A 16,605-nucleotide genomic window follows, 5' to 3' on the forward strand; every position below is an offset into this window, starting at 1 on the left:
AACAACTAAGACTATGCGAATTCGAAAAATTAAGAGAAAGTAAAAGCATGCAATTGACACCAAACTTAAAATATGAAACTAGACTCAAATAAAGGACTCTAAACCAACAAAAATAAAATATTCCTAATCTAAGCAACAAGATAAACCGTCAGTTGTCCAAACTCGAACAATCTCCGGCAACGGCGCCAAAAACTTGGTGCACGAAATCACAATCACACTTTTGTAATTCCGCACAACTAACCAGCAAGTGCACTGGGTCGTCCAAGTAATACCTTACGTGAGTAAGGGTCGATCCCACGGAGATTGTCGGCTTGAAGCAAGCTATGGCTATCTTGTAACTCTTAGTCAGGATATCAATAATTCTCAGATTCAATTGTAAAAAGTAAAAGAACATGAAATAAATACTTGTTTTTGCAGTAATAGAGAACAGGTTGAGGTTTTGGAGATGCTCCATCTTCTGAATCTCTGCTTTCCTACTGTCTTCTTCTTCATGCACACAAGGCTCCTTCCATGGCAAGCTGTATGTTGGGTTTCACCGTTGTCAATGGCTACCTCCCGTCCTCTCAGTGAAAATGTTCAACGCACGCTGTCACCACACGGCTAATCATCTGTCGGTTCTCGATCATGCTGGAATAGGATCCATTGATCCTTTTGCGTCTGTCACTACGCCCAACACTCGCGAGTTTGAAGCTCGTCACAGCCATTCAATCCCTGAATCCTACTCGAAATACCACAGACAAGGTTTAGACTTTCCGGATTCTCAAGAATGGCCGCCAATGGATTTTAGCTTATACCACGAAGATTCTGATTAAGGAATCCAAGAGATACACACTCAATCGAAGGTAGAACAAAGGTGGTTGTCAGGCACACGTTCATAGGTGAGAATGATGATGAGTGTCACGGATCATCACATTCATCAGGTTGAAGAACAAGCGGTATCTTAGAATAGAAGCAAGCGTGATTGAATGAAAAAACAGTAGTAATTGCATTAATCCATCAAGACACAGCAGAGCTCCTCACCCCCAACCATGGGGTTTAGAGACTCATGCCGTAGAAGATACAATATGAAACGTGTAATGTGTCATGAGATGAAGATACAATAGCAAAAAGTCCTATTTATAGTGAACTAGTGACCTAGGGTTTACAAGAATGAGTATATGACGTAAAAATCCACTTATGGGGTCCAGTTGGTGTGTGCTTGGGCTGAGCATTGAGACTTCCATGTGTAGAGACTTTTCCTGGAGTTAAACACCAGCTTTTGTGCCAGTTTGGGCGTTTAACTCCAACTTTTGTGCCAGTTCCGGCGTTAAACGCTGGGAATTCTGAAGCTGATTTGGAACGCCGGTTTGGGCCATCAAATCTCAGGCAAAGTATAGACTATTATATATTTCTGGAAAGCCCTAGATGTCTACTTTCCAACGCAATTGAGAGAGCGCCAATTGGGATTCTGTAGCTCCAGAAAATCCACTTCGAGTGCAGGGAGGTCAGAATCCAACAGCATCCGCAGTCCTTTTTCAGCCTCTGAATCAGATTTTTGCTCAGGTCCCTCAATTTCAGCCAGAAAATACCTGAAATCACAGAAAAATACAAAAACTCATAGTAAAGTCCAGAAAAGTGAATTTTAAATAAAAACTAATAAAAACATAATAAAAACTAACCAAAATATGCTAAAAATATACTAAAAACAATGCCAAAAAGCGTATAAATTATCTGCTCATCAACATCCTGATCCACTTCTTTATCACGTACTGTGTCAGCAATTTGTAAGAATTGTACCAGAAACTCAGTAGGTTCTTCCTGTGGAAGACCGGAATACTGGCAATTTTGCTGCACCATGATAATGAGCTGAGCATTTAGCTCAAAGCTGCTTACTTTGATGGGAGGTATACAGATGCTACTCCCATATGCAGCTGTAATGGGGTTAGCATATGACTCCTGAGTCCTTCTGAACTGTTCATTTCCACTTATGTCCATGATGGAGAAAAGGAAATTGATATGAATTGCAATATTTTTTTTATTTTATTTAATTAAAAGTAACCGAAAAATTAAAACAAAAGAAATGAAAAATAAAATCAAAGTTTCGAAAATTAGAAGGAAATAAAAGCAAATTGAATACTAAATTAATTAATTAATTAACAAGATTTTAGAAAGAACAATCAAAAAGATATGATTGAAAATTATTTAATAAAAAAAGATATGATTGAAAAGATATGATTGCAATTAAAAAAAAAGATATGATTGAAAAGATATGATTGAAGAAATTAAAAAGATTTGATTTTTGAAAAAGATTTGAAAAAAATCAATTTTTGAAATTATAATTTTGACTTGACTAAGAAAAAAAGATATGATTTTGAAAATCTTTGACTAACTTAATGCAAAATTTCGAAAATTATGAGTAAAAAAAGGAAAAGATAATTTTTTGATTTTTGAACTTTAATGATGAAAGAGAAAAACAACAAAATGACACTAAACTTAGAAATTTTGGATCAAAATAGAGAGAACAAACAAGAAAATCTTGAATGTCAAGATGAACACCAAGAACACTTTGAAGATCAAGATGAACACCAAGAACAAATTTTTGAAAAAATTTTAAGTAAATAAAAGCACAAGGGACACCAAACTTAAAATTTTTAGAAAATCAAACACAAATTTTCGAAAATTTAAAGAAAAACACGAAGAAGACACCAAACTTAGAATTTTTAAAGATCAAGAAAGAACTAAGAACATGCAAATTCGAAAAATTAAAAGAAAATAAAAGCATGAAACTGACACCAAACTTAAAATATGAAACTAAACTCAAATAAAAGACTCTAAACCAACAAAAATAAAATATTCCTAATCTAAGCAACAAGATAAACCGTCAATTGTCCAAACTCGAACAATCTCCGGCAACGGCGCCAAAAACTTGGTGCACGAAATTACAATCACACTTTTGCAATTCCGCACAACTAACCAGCAAGTGCACTGGGTCGTCCAAGTAATACCTTACGTGAGTAAGGGTTGATCCCACGGAGATTGTTGGCTTGAAGCAAGCTATGGTTATCTTGTAACTCTTAGTCAGGATATCAATAATTCTCAGATTTAATTGTAAAAAGTACAAGAACATGAAATAAATACTTGTTTTGCAGTAATGGAGAACAGGTTGAGGTTTTGGAGATGCTATATCTTCTGAATCTCTGCTTTCCTACTGTCTTCTTCTTCATGCACGCAAGGCTCCTTCCATGGCAAGCTGTATGTTGGGTTTCACCGTTGTCAATGGCTACCTCCCGTCCTCTCAGTAAAAATGTTCAATGCACGCTGTCACCACACGGCTAATCATCTGTCGGTTCTCGATCATGCTGGAATAGGATCCATTGATCCTTTTGCGTCTGTCACTACGCTCAACACTCGCGAGTTTGAAGCTCGTCACAACCATCCCTTCCCAGATCCTACTCGGAATACCATAGACAAGGTTTAGACTTTCCGAATCTCAAGAATGGCCACCAATAATTCTAGCCTATACCACGAAGGTTCTAATCTTTAGATTAGAAACCCAAGAGATACACATTCAAGCTTGATTGCATGTAGAACAGAAGTGGTTGTCAGGCACGTGTTCATAGGTGAGAATGGTGATGAGCGTCACGGATCATCACCTTCATCCGGTTGAAATGCGAATGAATATCTTAGAATAGAAGCAAGCGTGATTGAATGGAAAACAGTAGTAATTGCATTAATTCATCAAAACACAGAAGAGCTCCTCACCCCCAACCATGGGGTTTAGAGACTCATGCCATAGAAGATACAATATGAAACGTGTAAAGTGTCATGAGATAGAGATACAATAGCAAAAGGTCCTATTTATAGTGAACTAGTGACCTAGGGTTTACAAAAATGAGTAAATGACGTAAAAATCCACTTCCAGGGTCCACTTGGTGTGTGTTTGAGCTGAGCATTGAAGATTTCATGTGTAGAGACTTTTCCTGGAGTTAAACGCCAGTTTTTGTGCCAGTTTGGGCGTTTAACTCCAGCTTTTGTGCCAGTTTCGGCGTTAAACGCCAGAATTCTGAAGCTGATTTGAAACGCCGGTTTGGGCCATTAAATCTTGGGCAAAGTATGGACTATTATATATTGCTGGAAATCCCAGGATGTCTACTTTCCAACGCAATTGAGAGCGCGCCAATTGGGCTTCTGTAGCTCCAGAAAATCCACTTTGAGTGTAGGGAGGTCAGAATCCAACAGCATCTGCAGTCCTTTTTCAGCCTCTGAATCAGATTTTTGCTCAGGTCCCTCAATTTCAGCCAGAAATTACCTGAAATCACAGAAAAACATACAAACTCATAGTAAAGTCCAAAAAAGTGAATTTTAAATAAAAACTAATAAAAATATAATAAAAACTAACTAAAATATACTAAAAACATACTAAAAACAATGCCAAAAAGCGTATAAATTATCCGCTCATCACATATATATATATATATATATATATATATATATATATATATATACTCTGGCCAACCTTAGCTTTCCAGGTCGAGTCTGGAGCTTGATATCTGTGTTTTTGGAACTCTGATCTGTATATTATGTTTTTAGCCTTCTTTTGATCTCACCTATTTGTTTTACAAATAACCTTGCGAGTGTGACACGACTTTCTATTTTCACTTTTGTTTAGCTTATTCTTCAAGGCTCCTAGATATGAATTATGTCTACTATATTTATGTACATATTTTACTTTTAAAGGTCGTAATACCTCTCCACTTCTGCTTTACGACTTAAGCGTAAGGCTTTGTGTGATAGGGTGTTACACTTTTTCATTGTGTACCTGCATCCAACTCAAATTTTGATGCAAGTTAGTAAGCTTTGGTTTAGAACTATACTAAGATATAGTGCAATATAGTCATACAGATGGTTTCATCACTACACACTTGCAAGGAAGAAGTTACCTATGATATGGTATCTAGTGAAGGAGTCCTAAGCATATCTGTCATCAGATCCAACTAGTGAACAACATTCTTTCCAGGAAAAATGGCTTTCCTAAGAGCACTTCAATAAACCTGCAACCGATACTCCATATATTAATTGCTAGTGTATACTGCGGGATGGAGTAGGGCGGATGATAGTAGTCACTTGCGAAACAAGCACAGAGAAAGCAAAACGAGTTATGGTTGGTTTGGCCAGTAGAAGCACGTGGAGCATATGCACCAGCACGGCATGTAGGTAAGCAAAATACTTGAAGCTGACAGTTTAGGTAACTACCCCATAAATCTGAAGTAGCACATGTGAACTGAAAGTCCATACCTTCGGTCTATCACCGCGGAGTGCCAGACCTGCCTTCCCGAAAAAAATTGTTACAACGGTAGAAATCTCAAAATCTGTAGGAAATCGGGAAAATATCTAAGCTAACACAAATCAATGCAAATGGTCTCGAAATCAACAGGAAACTTATAGCTCAACATAAGAATCAAAAGAAAACAAAATCAAAGAAACCCTACAAAACACAATAATGACTACAAGAAAGAGTAATATTTGTAACAAAAAAAATTGTTACAAAAAATTGAAATTTTGAAACAAAAGGATTTTGTAACAAAAAAAGGGGCCGTTGCAGTATGTCTCGTTACAAAAAGTTTTTGTAACAAAAAATGGAACTGTTACAATTCAAAGTGATATTTTGTAACAAATTTTTCTGATATAAAAAACTAGAAGTCGCTACAAAAGTGGTAACAAATTTTCATCTTCAAGGTATTTTTGGTGACAATATATTTTTTTCTATCATAAAATTTTGTTACAAAATGTAACTTGATTTTGTAACATTTTTTTTAGTTACAAAAGTAAAATAATTATTTTGTAACAATTTTTTTTAATACAAATTGCATGCATAATTTACTAAATTATTTTTTAATTAACTAATATATTAAAATTTTTTACTAAGCAAGTCTACATTTATATAATATGTAAAAAATACATAATTCAAACATGCCTCATTTAGCTAAAATTGTTTTAAAACAAAATAACATTAGTGAGTACATTGATTAGTTCTACAAGTTATATGTCTTGCACAAGTTCAACCAAAAGTTAAAAGTTCTAACATAGATTAGTGTCTCTATAAATCAAAATATTCTTGAGCCCTCAAGGTAGCATGTGGTCACCATTTCAGCACTCCTGTAAATAAGAAAAACCGAAACAAAAAGTTAGGTGCATAGTCAAAAGTTCCTTAAGTTAAAAAAGTTTCTAAATTTTCAAAATAAGCAAGTTTGTATTCACTTCTCAACAATTCAAAATGCCAAAACAAGTGATACACATGTATGTATAGAGCACATAATCAAGTAAATATCAATTACAAGTAAGTGGTATAAATTAAAACAATTTGGTGTTGACTAAGTTAGAAACATAAAAAAACATGTAAGCCAAAGAACATTCAAACACCAAACTCCAATGAAGCATAAAAGTCACAAGGTTGAGATAATTACCAGGACCAGTGGAGATTACAGCAGGCCACAACAAAACAAATTCCACTAAGCAGCATAACAAGTAACACTGATCAAAACACTGATCATTAACAGAGACGGCATAACAATTAACACTGAGCAGCATAACAAGTAACAACAACAGCAGCATAACAAATTCCGAATTCAAAACACTGAGCAGCATAACAAGTAACAACAACATCAACATTACAAAAGAAAACGGAAATCACAAATAAACAATTCAATCGCAAACCAGTAAATCAACAGAAATCAGTAAATCACACCTTCACTAACCTTCCAGTGATAGCAGGAAGACGACGGCGACATTTTCCCCAAATCCCCAATAGCAGCTTCCCTGTTTTCTTTTCCATTCGCGTTCCTCTTCACGATGGACCTTGGCGACGGCGGCTCCACCCACGGCAACGGCGTGAAGCAGCGCCCCTTCCTTCTCTTATTCGCGGCGGCTCTGATGGCGATGACAAGACACAGCGGCGGTGGTAAACCCTAGTGGCAGCAGCGACGGGTCAGAGGCGCTCCTTGGTCGACGACGTGCGTGACGGGTACAATGGCGGTGGGAGCAGCCGAGGCGACAGCGACGTGGGCTCCCCTGTTGGCGAGTTCGCAGCAGCTCCCTCTAGCTCTCTCTCTCTCTCTCTCTCTCTCTCTCTCTCTCTCTCTCTCTCTCTCTCTCTCCTGCGATGGCTTGGCGGTGACGCGACGATAGTGGCGAGGCGGCTGGACAGTGGCATCAGCGTGGCTCTTCCTCTCTTTCGATCGCAGCTCTCCTTCTCTTCTCTAATTTCAGTATTCACGGTGTGTGCGTTTGTGTTGAAGCTAGAGTTTGGGAAGGGATGATGGCTGCTATTAGTGTTATGTTAAGGCGGTTAAGGTTAGGTTAAATAAAATTAGGATATGTTGTATTCATTTGAAATTCAATTTAATTTTTTTAAATTATTTTAAAAATATTATTTAATTATTAATTAAGTATTTTAGTTTAAAATAAAAAATAATATAATTTATTTTCGTTGTTTATAAAATTAAAATATTAAATTTTAAAGTCTCAGTTATTTAAACTAAATCATATAAAATTTTTATTCTTTTAAAACTACTAAGATTTATAATTTAAATATAAAAAATTGCTCAATAATTATAAAATTAAATAAAATTTATAGTTTATCTATTAAAACTTGGTTTAGTTATTTTTAATAAAATAATTTATGAAAATAATAAAATAAGAGTAATATAGTAATTAAAAATTAATTTTAATTTAATAATAATTATAAAATAAGAATAATATAGTAATTAAAAATTAATTTTAATTTAATAAATTTTTAAATTATTTTTAAATAAATACTCTAATTTTAAGAATTAGAGATAATTAAATTAATTATTTTTAAAATACTATTTTATTATTAATTTACAAATTATTTTCAAATAAACACTAATTAAGATAAAATTAAAGATAATCAAATTAATTTTTTTATTCATAAAATTTAAAGTATTTAATTTAAAAATCTAAAATATTTAAATCAAATCATATAAATTTTTTATATTTTTTTTCAATTATTAAAACTTTAAATTATAAATAAAAAAATTCTTCGTTTAATATAAAAATTTCTAAAAATTTATTTTGAATAAATATAATAAATTATAAATGACTTATTATTTAATTTTCAAAATAATTTTAAACTCAAAGTTTCATTAATTTGACTTAAATATTTTTAGTAAAATAAATTTTTGAATACAAAATCTTAAATAAATATAATAAATCATAAATAACTCATTATGTTAATTTTTAAAAATTCGAAGTCTTATATTTAATATGTTAAAATAAAATTTTTTATTAGTTACAAAAATAGTGTGTTTTGTGACAAATTAATTTTCTGTTATAAAATATTTATAACTTTTGAAACAAATAGATATTTTGTTACAAAATATTTAAAATTTTTGCAACAATATAATCTTTTGTTACAAAATATTGTAATATTTTGTAACAAAACAACAATTCGATATGAAAGTCAACATAATTTGTAACAAAAGAAATCACGTTGTTACAAAATATTGAAATGTTTTTTGTAACAAATTTTTTTGTTGTTACAAAATATTCTTATTTTGTAACAATAACTAATTATTGTTACGAAAAAACCATAATTTGTAACAATTTTAAATTTGATACAAATTTTTTGTTACAAATGTTCCATTTTCTTGTAGTGACGATGATTCATCATCTCATATACTAACAGATCACAATTAAAAAAAATAATAAATTTATATTTTTTGAAACAAAATCAAATAATTCCTAAAAAACATGATGATTCATTATCTCTATATACTGACATATCACAATTAAAAAAATAGTAAATTTATATTTATTTGAAACAAAATCAAAGAAATCCTAGAAAACATGATAATGCACTACAAGAAAAACACCCATTCAGGTACACTTGAAAAGTGTAGCCAAAAGTGAAAAAAAATGATGCCTTAGGCTACAGCTACGCTTTTTGGGCTACGGCTACGCTTTTTGGGGTGATTCCTATTCGGCCGTTGCCTATTCTCAAAGGCTACGCTTTTCTGCATCAAGGGCTACGCTTTTAGCGTTTGGGAATAGGGTACGCTTTTCAAGTGATGCTGTTCAGGACCAAAGGCTACGCTTTTCAGCTTCCATTTTTACTAGAATAGGCTACGCTTTTCAACGCTACTGCATCACCTGTAAAGCGTAGCCACATTGTATACCATATAGCTACCTTATATAAGTGTAGCCTTAGGTCCCTTATGGTTTTTTTTTAATTTTCTATATATATATATATATATGTATATATATATTCTAATAATTTTTTTCTATAACCTAATATTTAGTAATATAATTATATATATAATCATGCATTTTTAATCAAATTAGTCAAATATAAAATAAAAATAAATACACAATAATACTATATAATATTCTTCAAATAATAAATATATTTATAATGAACCAAAAGTATTAGAATGATTATAATTTTGAATACTCATACATCTTATATTAAAATAAAAAAATAAGTAAAATTAAATTAGCTTCTACAAAATGAATAGAGTTATTCCTTAGTACATCTATAATACACTGCTGTTTATATAATTGTAAACAATTAACAATAAAAGTGTTCTTAAACAGAAATATACTAATCCAGGAACTTAGGCTCTCTATCAATTAGTTCTTCCTTTGTCTCTCTAGCATTAGCCTTCCACCAAATATACTCATTGCTATCTATCTGAAAATAAAATAAAAGGACACTTAGCATAAAGAAATGTGCCATTTTGTACCAAACCACAAGGGTTCTTAAATCAAAGTCATGAATTCTAAATACTTGGCAGTGTAAAATCAATTGCAGAAAATAAATGTTGTACAAATACAGAGCAACACCATGCACTTTTGCCCCAAATAGAAACTGAAAATAGAGAAAATAAAATAGAAGCCTATGCAACTTGATTCCTTAATTTGAAATCATGATAAGGAGTGAAACAAAAAACAGATACTAATCAGCAAGATTGACAAACTTGACAAAGGCATTAAAATAAATGAACACTAAAGTTTAGCAATCAAATTATTTATACTCTAACTATATCAAAATTGCAAATTGAGCAATATAATATAATTTGAAATACTAATAACAAAAATAGTAGAAAGCACTTCTCCAAAAGGAACACATTTAATCAATAATTCTAATTCATTAAACTAACTAGAGATCTGGAACCAGTTAGACAATCACAGACATTTATAAAATTATTATTTCCTCTAACAGCAAGAGATCATCGTTAGTTCATTGGGGTGATACCGAATTGTTTTCTTTGTGCTATTAACCTTAACCCAGTTTGAAGGAACCTTAACATCAGTCTCCAACTGTAGCCAAAACAAATTTAGGGGTAATTAAAATTTATTCTTAACCAACCATTTATTCTTTCAAAACAAACTTTCTTTGAATCACTCCAAATTCATTAATTTGAGACACAGATTCGGAACACTACATATATCATTTTCTTCCCTTTTTTCTTTTGGTGATAAAACAATAGGTGAAACAATTACAAATTTGCAAACCATGGATGCTTACAAGGCAACAAACAAAAAAATAATTCAAATGTTTCAAACTGTAACCTCTATCAAATGAGTAATTCCAGAAACACTCATGAATTCCAAATTCCGCTCCAAGGCGCTTGCGATACAAGCCGATCAATGAATTTAATTGTTCCTCTTCCATTCGAAAAGCTTTCCGAGCTCTAGTAACCTATTCATAGTAATAATATCAATAATTTCATATTGAAGTGCAAAGTATAAAACGAAGCCCAAAAGGAAGTAAATTAAAAGGACAAAGGCAAACCTCTGGAAATTGTGCCTCAGATGCAATGATCAAATTTGTTAGATCGCCTTGATCAGCAGATTCTTTGTTTAAAGAAGACAACATTTTTGTAGCATTGGCAATAACACTGTCAGAGGAGGCAGACAGAATCAGTCTTCTCAACAGATTAGAACGCAAATTATTGTTTTCCTCCTCGCGTATGTTAAGTTGCTGAAGCTGTTTTCCAGCTGACAAAATAGCTTGAATAACTGCAACAAACTTTGGGAAGACAAAATGATTCAAGCAATCAATACCAACTATCTAGCAGATTAAGAAACCTTTTGGGGTCATTTATACCCATAAAATAGGATATACAGATAATCCAAATGCCTATAGCTTTTAGAGTGCTTATTGTTCTTAAATTGAACATGGACCAAATAATCAGATCAAAAGATAGGAGCCTAGTTGTGTGCCCAAGCAGATAACATTAAATTACACGATCTACAGAATATGCTCAGCTCTTTTTACTTTTCCCTCTCTGTTGTAAACAGAGAATGTCAAAGAAATTATATAGGGGATATAGACAAATGATTAAATGATGAACATGATAGATAAATCAATGGTCCAACAAGAAGTCATTTATCACCTCAACTGGCTTAGCAGTGCAATGGAATATTCTTGTAACCCCGCGTTGTAAATCAGGTGCTCGGCTCAGATTTGTCAAAACCCAAGAAACTATGTCCTCTAACATATAATTTTCAGTACATGTCCTCTAATTATTGCTTTTCTCTTAATCAATACTATTCAGATTTAGAATCAATATGTCATCATTCTCTGTTATTCAGATTCACAACACCAACAGGAACAATAAAAAGTTACACAGCAACAACACCAACAATTAAATCACAATAACATAATAAAAACAAGAAAAAAATAACAGACGGAATTCATACTCAGATGCAGGACAGAACTCAAACCAAGATGAGGGAGAGGGAGCAGTGGAGCACAGGCGACGGAACTGGAACAAACAACGGCAGTGGAACAGAGGCGACGCAACGCAATGAAAAAGACAAGTTGCGACGGCGCTGGAGCAGTAGGAGCGGGGACGGCGGCTGGACCAGATTCGACGGCGGCGACACAGCTTGAAAAAGAGAATAGCGGCTAGGGTTTTTCTTTGAGAGAGAGAAGAACTTCAATGTCTCGGTGAGTGGTGAACGACGAAGATGAGGAGCGGCAATGGTGAGTGGTGAGCGAAGGTGAAGAAGATGAGGAGCGACGCGGTGAGTGGTGAGCGATGGTGAGAAGACGAAGGAGAAGGGCAACGGTGAGTGGGGGTGAGCAAATGTGAAGACGAAGGAGAAGGGCGACGGCGAGTGGTGGTGACGTGAAAACGGCGTGAAGCAGAGAAGGAGCTGAGCAAGGCGCGTGTTTTTGGAGGAGAAGAACGAGGGTTTCCAAAAGAAAACAAAATTCATTTAAGTATAGGTGAATATTTTAGGCATCACTTTTGAAGCGCACCCAAAACTTAGTAAATAGGCTACCCTCAAAAAACGTTCTCTTTGGTACAAAAAGTATACCCATAAATATCAACATACGGCTACACTTTATAAGTGATTTCTATAATACCTAAGGCTACACTTTTTAAATGATACCAGAATTGTGTTTCCTTTTCTCTAAAAAACAGGCAACACTGAGAAAAGCGTAGCCTATTCATAGAATAGGCTACGCTTTTCAAATGTAGCTTAAAAAAAGTGTGGCTGAATGAGTATTTTTCTTGTAGTGATGATTCATCATCTCCATATACTACATTTCAACATTTATATTCAGAAACTCAGTATAAGTATTGTATACATATCACAACAAAATAAATGAAATACATCTATAGTATAGAGAAATCACAAAAATACTAACCTGAATGTCTTCACCTCAAAGCCCACAATTCTAGCAAATTCAATTAGTAAATCTCTATGATACTTGACAGTAAATGCCAAATGGTTGTGAATAAAATACTTATCTTCATTGCTCTGTGCATTTTTAACAAAGTAAACACAATAAAATATTTGGCTTTTGAAACAACAAATATTGTTCTACCAAATAATGAGCATACCCCACTATAATGCCCTTTGAGTCTGTAACACCTTACCACATAGAGCTTTACACCTAGGATGTAAAACAGAGGTGGCGAGGCACTACGATTTCTAAAAATAAAGTATAAAAATATACATAATATAGTTGAAAAATATTTATTCTAGGAGCCTTTGAAGAAAAGTTAAAATCGAAAACGGTAAAACAAAAAGCGCAATACTTACGACACGTAAACGGTAAACGGAAAGGATAAGGGAAGCTAACATAGATATAACCAGAAAGAGTTCCAAGGTACAAATATCAAAGCTCATGACTCGACTTGCGAAGATAAACCGGCTTGAGCACATAAGTATATATACGTATATATAAGAAAACCCAAAATAATCCCAAATACAGGGTTACAGAACCTATTTCTCCAAAAATAGCCTCTAAGAGGAAGTTAATACATCAAATATAAAAGCAGTAGAGATAAAAGTATCTACATATATACATATATATAAAATAAAGCCCCAAAAACAAGGATCTCCACTATCAGAAGCTTCCAGCATGCCTCAGCGAGGTGTCGCCTTACCTGCATCTGAAAACCACAAATATCCATATGAAATGCGAACCGGGAGTTCTCAGCATGGTAAAGGTGTCACGTACATAAGATATAAGGTCCTGAAAATGCCAGAGGCAATCCTAGAATGCCGACACTCAGATTGCAAAGCTTAGAGTACTAAATCAGAAACCATAAACAGGGGGTCTTCTAAGGATATCTAAGCCTAACTTAAACTTAACCTGAACACTAAATCTTTTCACCTTGCCTCCGTACCTCTATCTCTGGTGAATTGCACAGACAGACAAGCAAACAAAGGCAGACACAGGTAGAATACAAATAGTACAAATAGCAGGTATAATAACTAGCATGTTATAAGCAGTTAGGCATTCCCAGTTAATGCACAATCAAACAATTCAAACAATATGCACATGATGCATGCATGTCCTATGGCTGATGAGGCTCATCTGTCGGTTCTCAAGGCAACCCGACAAGTCCGGCTGCTAAACCCTGGACTGTCCCCCCTCGCGCATCCCCATGAGTTTATGCATAGCTTTTTCTCTTTCATTCATAATTCATATAACTTTACTCAATGGGGGTTAACCTTCCTGGGAATTTCTAAGTGCCCGGTCACTCTTACGATGTAGGCTCAGCAGAGTATCGAGTGTCAACCTGGAACATGTGGTGGCAAGCCACGATACTTTACCTAGGGGAACTCGTATCTCAAATAATCATTTCACATTCATCTATTAACATCTCATAATCATTCATTATGGCTGTAAAGTCACTTTATATATCATATGTTTACATCTTTATACATAGTTTATCATAACCCGGAGCAAGTGGGGTGAAACCACAACCCTTGCGTCTACCCGGGGAGCCTCTATACTAACTAACCTAGAGCAAGTGGGGCAAAACCACAACCCTTGTGTCTATTCGGGGAGCCTCTATACTAACCAAACCTGGAGCAAGTTCTCATATTCCCAGGAAGTACAAAGGAGGGGATCCTAACCTCCCACCATCTCGCTGAGGGCGATTTTACAATACCAGGAGGAACAAGGAAGGGGATCCTCACCTTCCACCATCTCCTGGGGTCGCACTTTCAAGAAAGAGTGCTCAGATGCAACATTTATTCCTTTCTTTAACCAGTTTCATAATTGAAATAATATATATATATATATATATATATATATATATATATATATATATATACACATATACATATGCACCCTACCTTCTCATACCTAAATCATCACTTCTCAAACTTTCTTTATCTCCAAGTTACCACCTATTCCTAGCTTCATCTTATTACTAGGCTTACTAAGAAGATCTAGGACCAAAGGAATGAAAATAGAGGTTTGAAATTAAGTTTTAAAACACAAGAATCCATACTTGCTTAAATAGGGGACACATGTACGCGTGGGCGTGTGAATTTCCATGCTCGCATACGTGAGATGCCCAACCCGAAAAGGTTAGTCGCGTCACGTGCAGGTGGTCGTGTACGCAAACCCTCAAAAACCATTGTTCGCATATGCAAACACATTTCTCGCGTACACAAAATGCCAAAGCCCAAAGAGTTTGGTCGCCTCGCATGCAGGGGCCGTGTACACAAGCTGTGCAGAATAACAAAAATGCTGAATGCTGTAGAATTTTCAGTTTTTTCCCTCCGAACTTCCGACGCGCATAACGTTTTTTTTAAAACATTTTTCATCCATTCTTCGAACGGCGTAAACTTCACGGACCCAATTTTCATTTGAAATAAGTTTGAAACACTTTGGGGGTCTGGAAGCCGAGTTATGGCTCGTCAAAGTTCAGCTAAAAATAAGTTTTTCACAAAAACCTTAAACCTCAATTTTCATTAAAACCAAACTTAATTCCCACTTCCTACACATGTATCCAGAACAACAACCTACCATTTTAAATTGCCAAAGCCTCCACATCCTAGTTCAATCAATTATACTCCTATATACACAATCCCATATACCTCAACCAACCAACAAAATCATCATCATTCATCACATGTACATGGTCATTTCTTAATACCTTGTCAATTATCATTAATTTACCATATAACATTATAACATTATATCCCATCAATTATCATTAATTTACCATATAATAATCAACAGATTTCAACAATTATTATCAAGTTACTAAACATTTAACGCCTTCAAATATTCATACCTAGCCTATGGTCATCTAGCCTAAGTTTTCACCAAACCTTACATATTAAATACGAAAAACCTAAAAACCATACCTTGACCAATTTCAACGTATTACCCGAGACACCACCAAAGCACCAAACATAGCTCCAAAGGTCCAAAATCTCCAAGGCAATGTCTCCCAAACTCCACCAAGTTTCCAATGTATACAATCAAGCTCCAATTTACTTATACACAAACCTATTTCACATTTCCACATATATGTAGCCAAAACTTAATACCCAAAATACAAAAATCAATGAGTTAAGTAGAGTTCTAGGATTCTCACCTTACTCAAGCACCAATGAAGCAAGATCAAGCGCTTTTCACAAGCTAATTCGAACCTAAATACCGAAATTTAACAATTTTTAATTTATTGCTCATAATTTTCGAAATTGGGAAGGAAGAAATTAGAACACAGGTGTTATTTCCTTACCTAATTATTGACTGAGCTTTGTAGAGCTCGACGATGTGGACGCGTGGCCGCAAATGGTACAGCGATCGAAGCTCGGAGCGAAAAGTTATGGAAGATTGAATTGGAACCAAGGGTTTTGGAACCTTCCCCCTATGGCTATGATTCCAGCATGGTTGCATGCAGAAATGGGAAAGGAATGAGCTTTAGCTCATTATATTCAATGAGTTGGTTGGGCCCACGGGCCCGGTTCAATCGGTTCGGTCCAATCTTGGACCAAATTCTTTGAAATTAGTGTTAAAATTCTTATTTTAATTAGTTCTATCCAATTAAATTATAAAATTTGTATTTCTAATTTCTTTTATTAAAAATTAATTTATTAATTAATTATTCATTAATTTTACGGAATTTATAGAGTCCAACATGAAAACTGAGCTGATAAAAAGTAGAGTCCTGATCCAGACGTTTTATCGGAACCACTATCACAAACAAAAACAAAGAAATAACCATAGAGATGTCAAAAATGTCAACCACTAACATAAAATTGTTATAAAAAAAGCCATTTACTTTTTATTTCCGTTAGCATAATATGTTAAAGAGTTTTCATATAACAAAATGA

At 34.3% G+C, this 16,605-nt stretch overlaps 1 protein-coding gene across 1 annotated transcript; it reads right to left on the bottom strand.

Moving 5' to 3' along the window:
• Positions 1 to 9,410: 9,410 nt before the first annotated feature.
• Positions 9,411 to 12,178, bottom strand: LOC112743976 (DNA mismatch repair protein MSH3). Its single transcript, XM_072216124.1, has 4 exons — positions 11,397 to 12,178; positions 10,793 to 11,029; positions 10,570 to 10,699; positions 9,411 to 9,688 (listed from the first exon to the last, which is right to left on the bottom strand). The coding sequence occupies exons 1-4, from the start codon at positions 11,499 to 11,501 to the stop codon at positions 9,681 to 9,683; spliced, it is 480 nt and encodes a 159-aa protein (XP_072072225.1). The 5' UTR covers positions 11,502 to 12,178; the 3' UTR covers positions 9,411 to 9,680.
• Positions 12,179 to 16,605: the final 4,427 nt, after the last annotated feature.

The sequence above is a fragment of the Arachis hypogaea genome, chromosome 14, assembly GCF_003086295.3.
Source record: "Arachis hypogaea cultivar Tifrunner chromosome 14, arahy.Tifrunner.gnm2.J5K5, whole genome shotgun sequence".
NCBI classification, from domain to species: Eukaryota; Viridiplantae; Streptophyta; class Magnoliopsida; order Fabales; family Fabaceae; genus Arachis; species Arachis hypogaea.

Bases quoted from the DNA above. Each gene is read 5' to 3' on its own strand.
- LOC112743976 (XM_072216124.1), bottom strand. From the start codon at position 11,501: ATGTTAGAGGACATAGTTTCTTGGGTTTTGACAAATCTGAGCCGAGCA. The intron at 11,030-11,396 runs GTGATAAATGAC...GTCTTCCCAAAG, and splicing joins GCACTGCTAAGCCAGTTGAG to TTTGTTGCAGTTATTCAAGC. The intron at 10,700-10,792 runs GTTTGCCTTTGT...TACTATGAATAG, and splicing joins CTGAGGCACAATTTCCAGAG to GTTACTAGAGCTCGGAAAGC.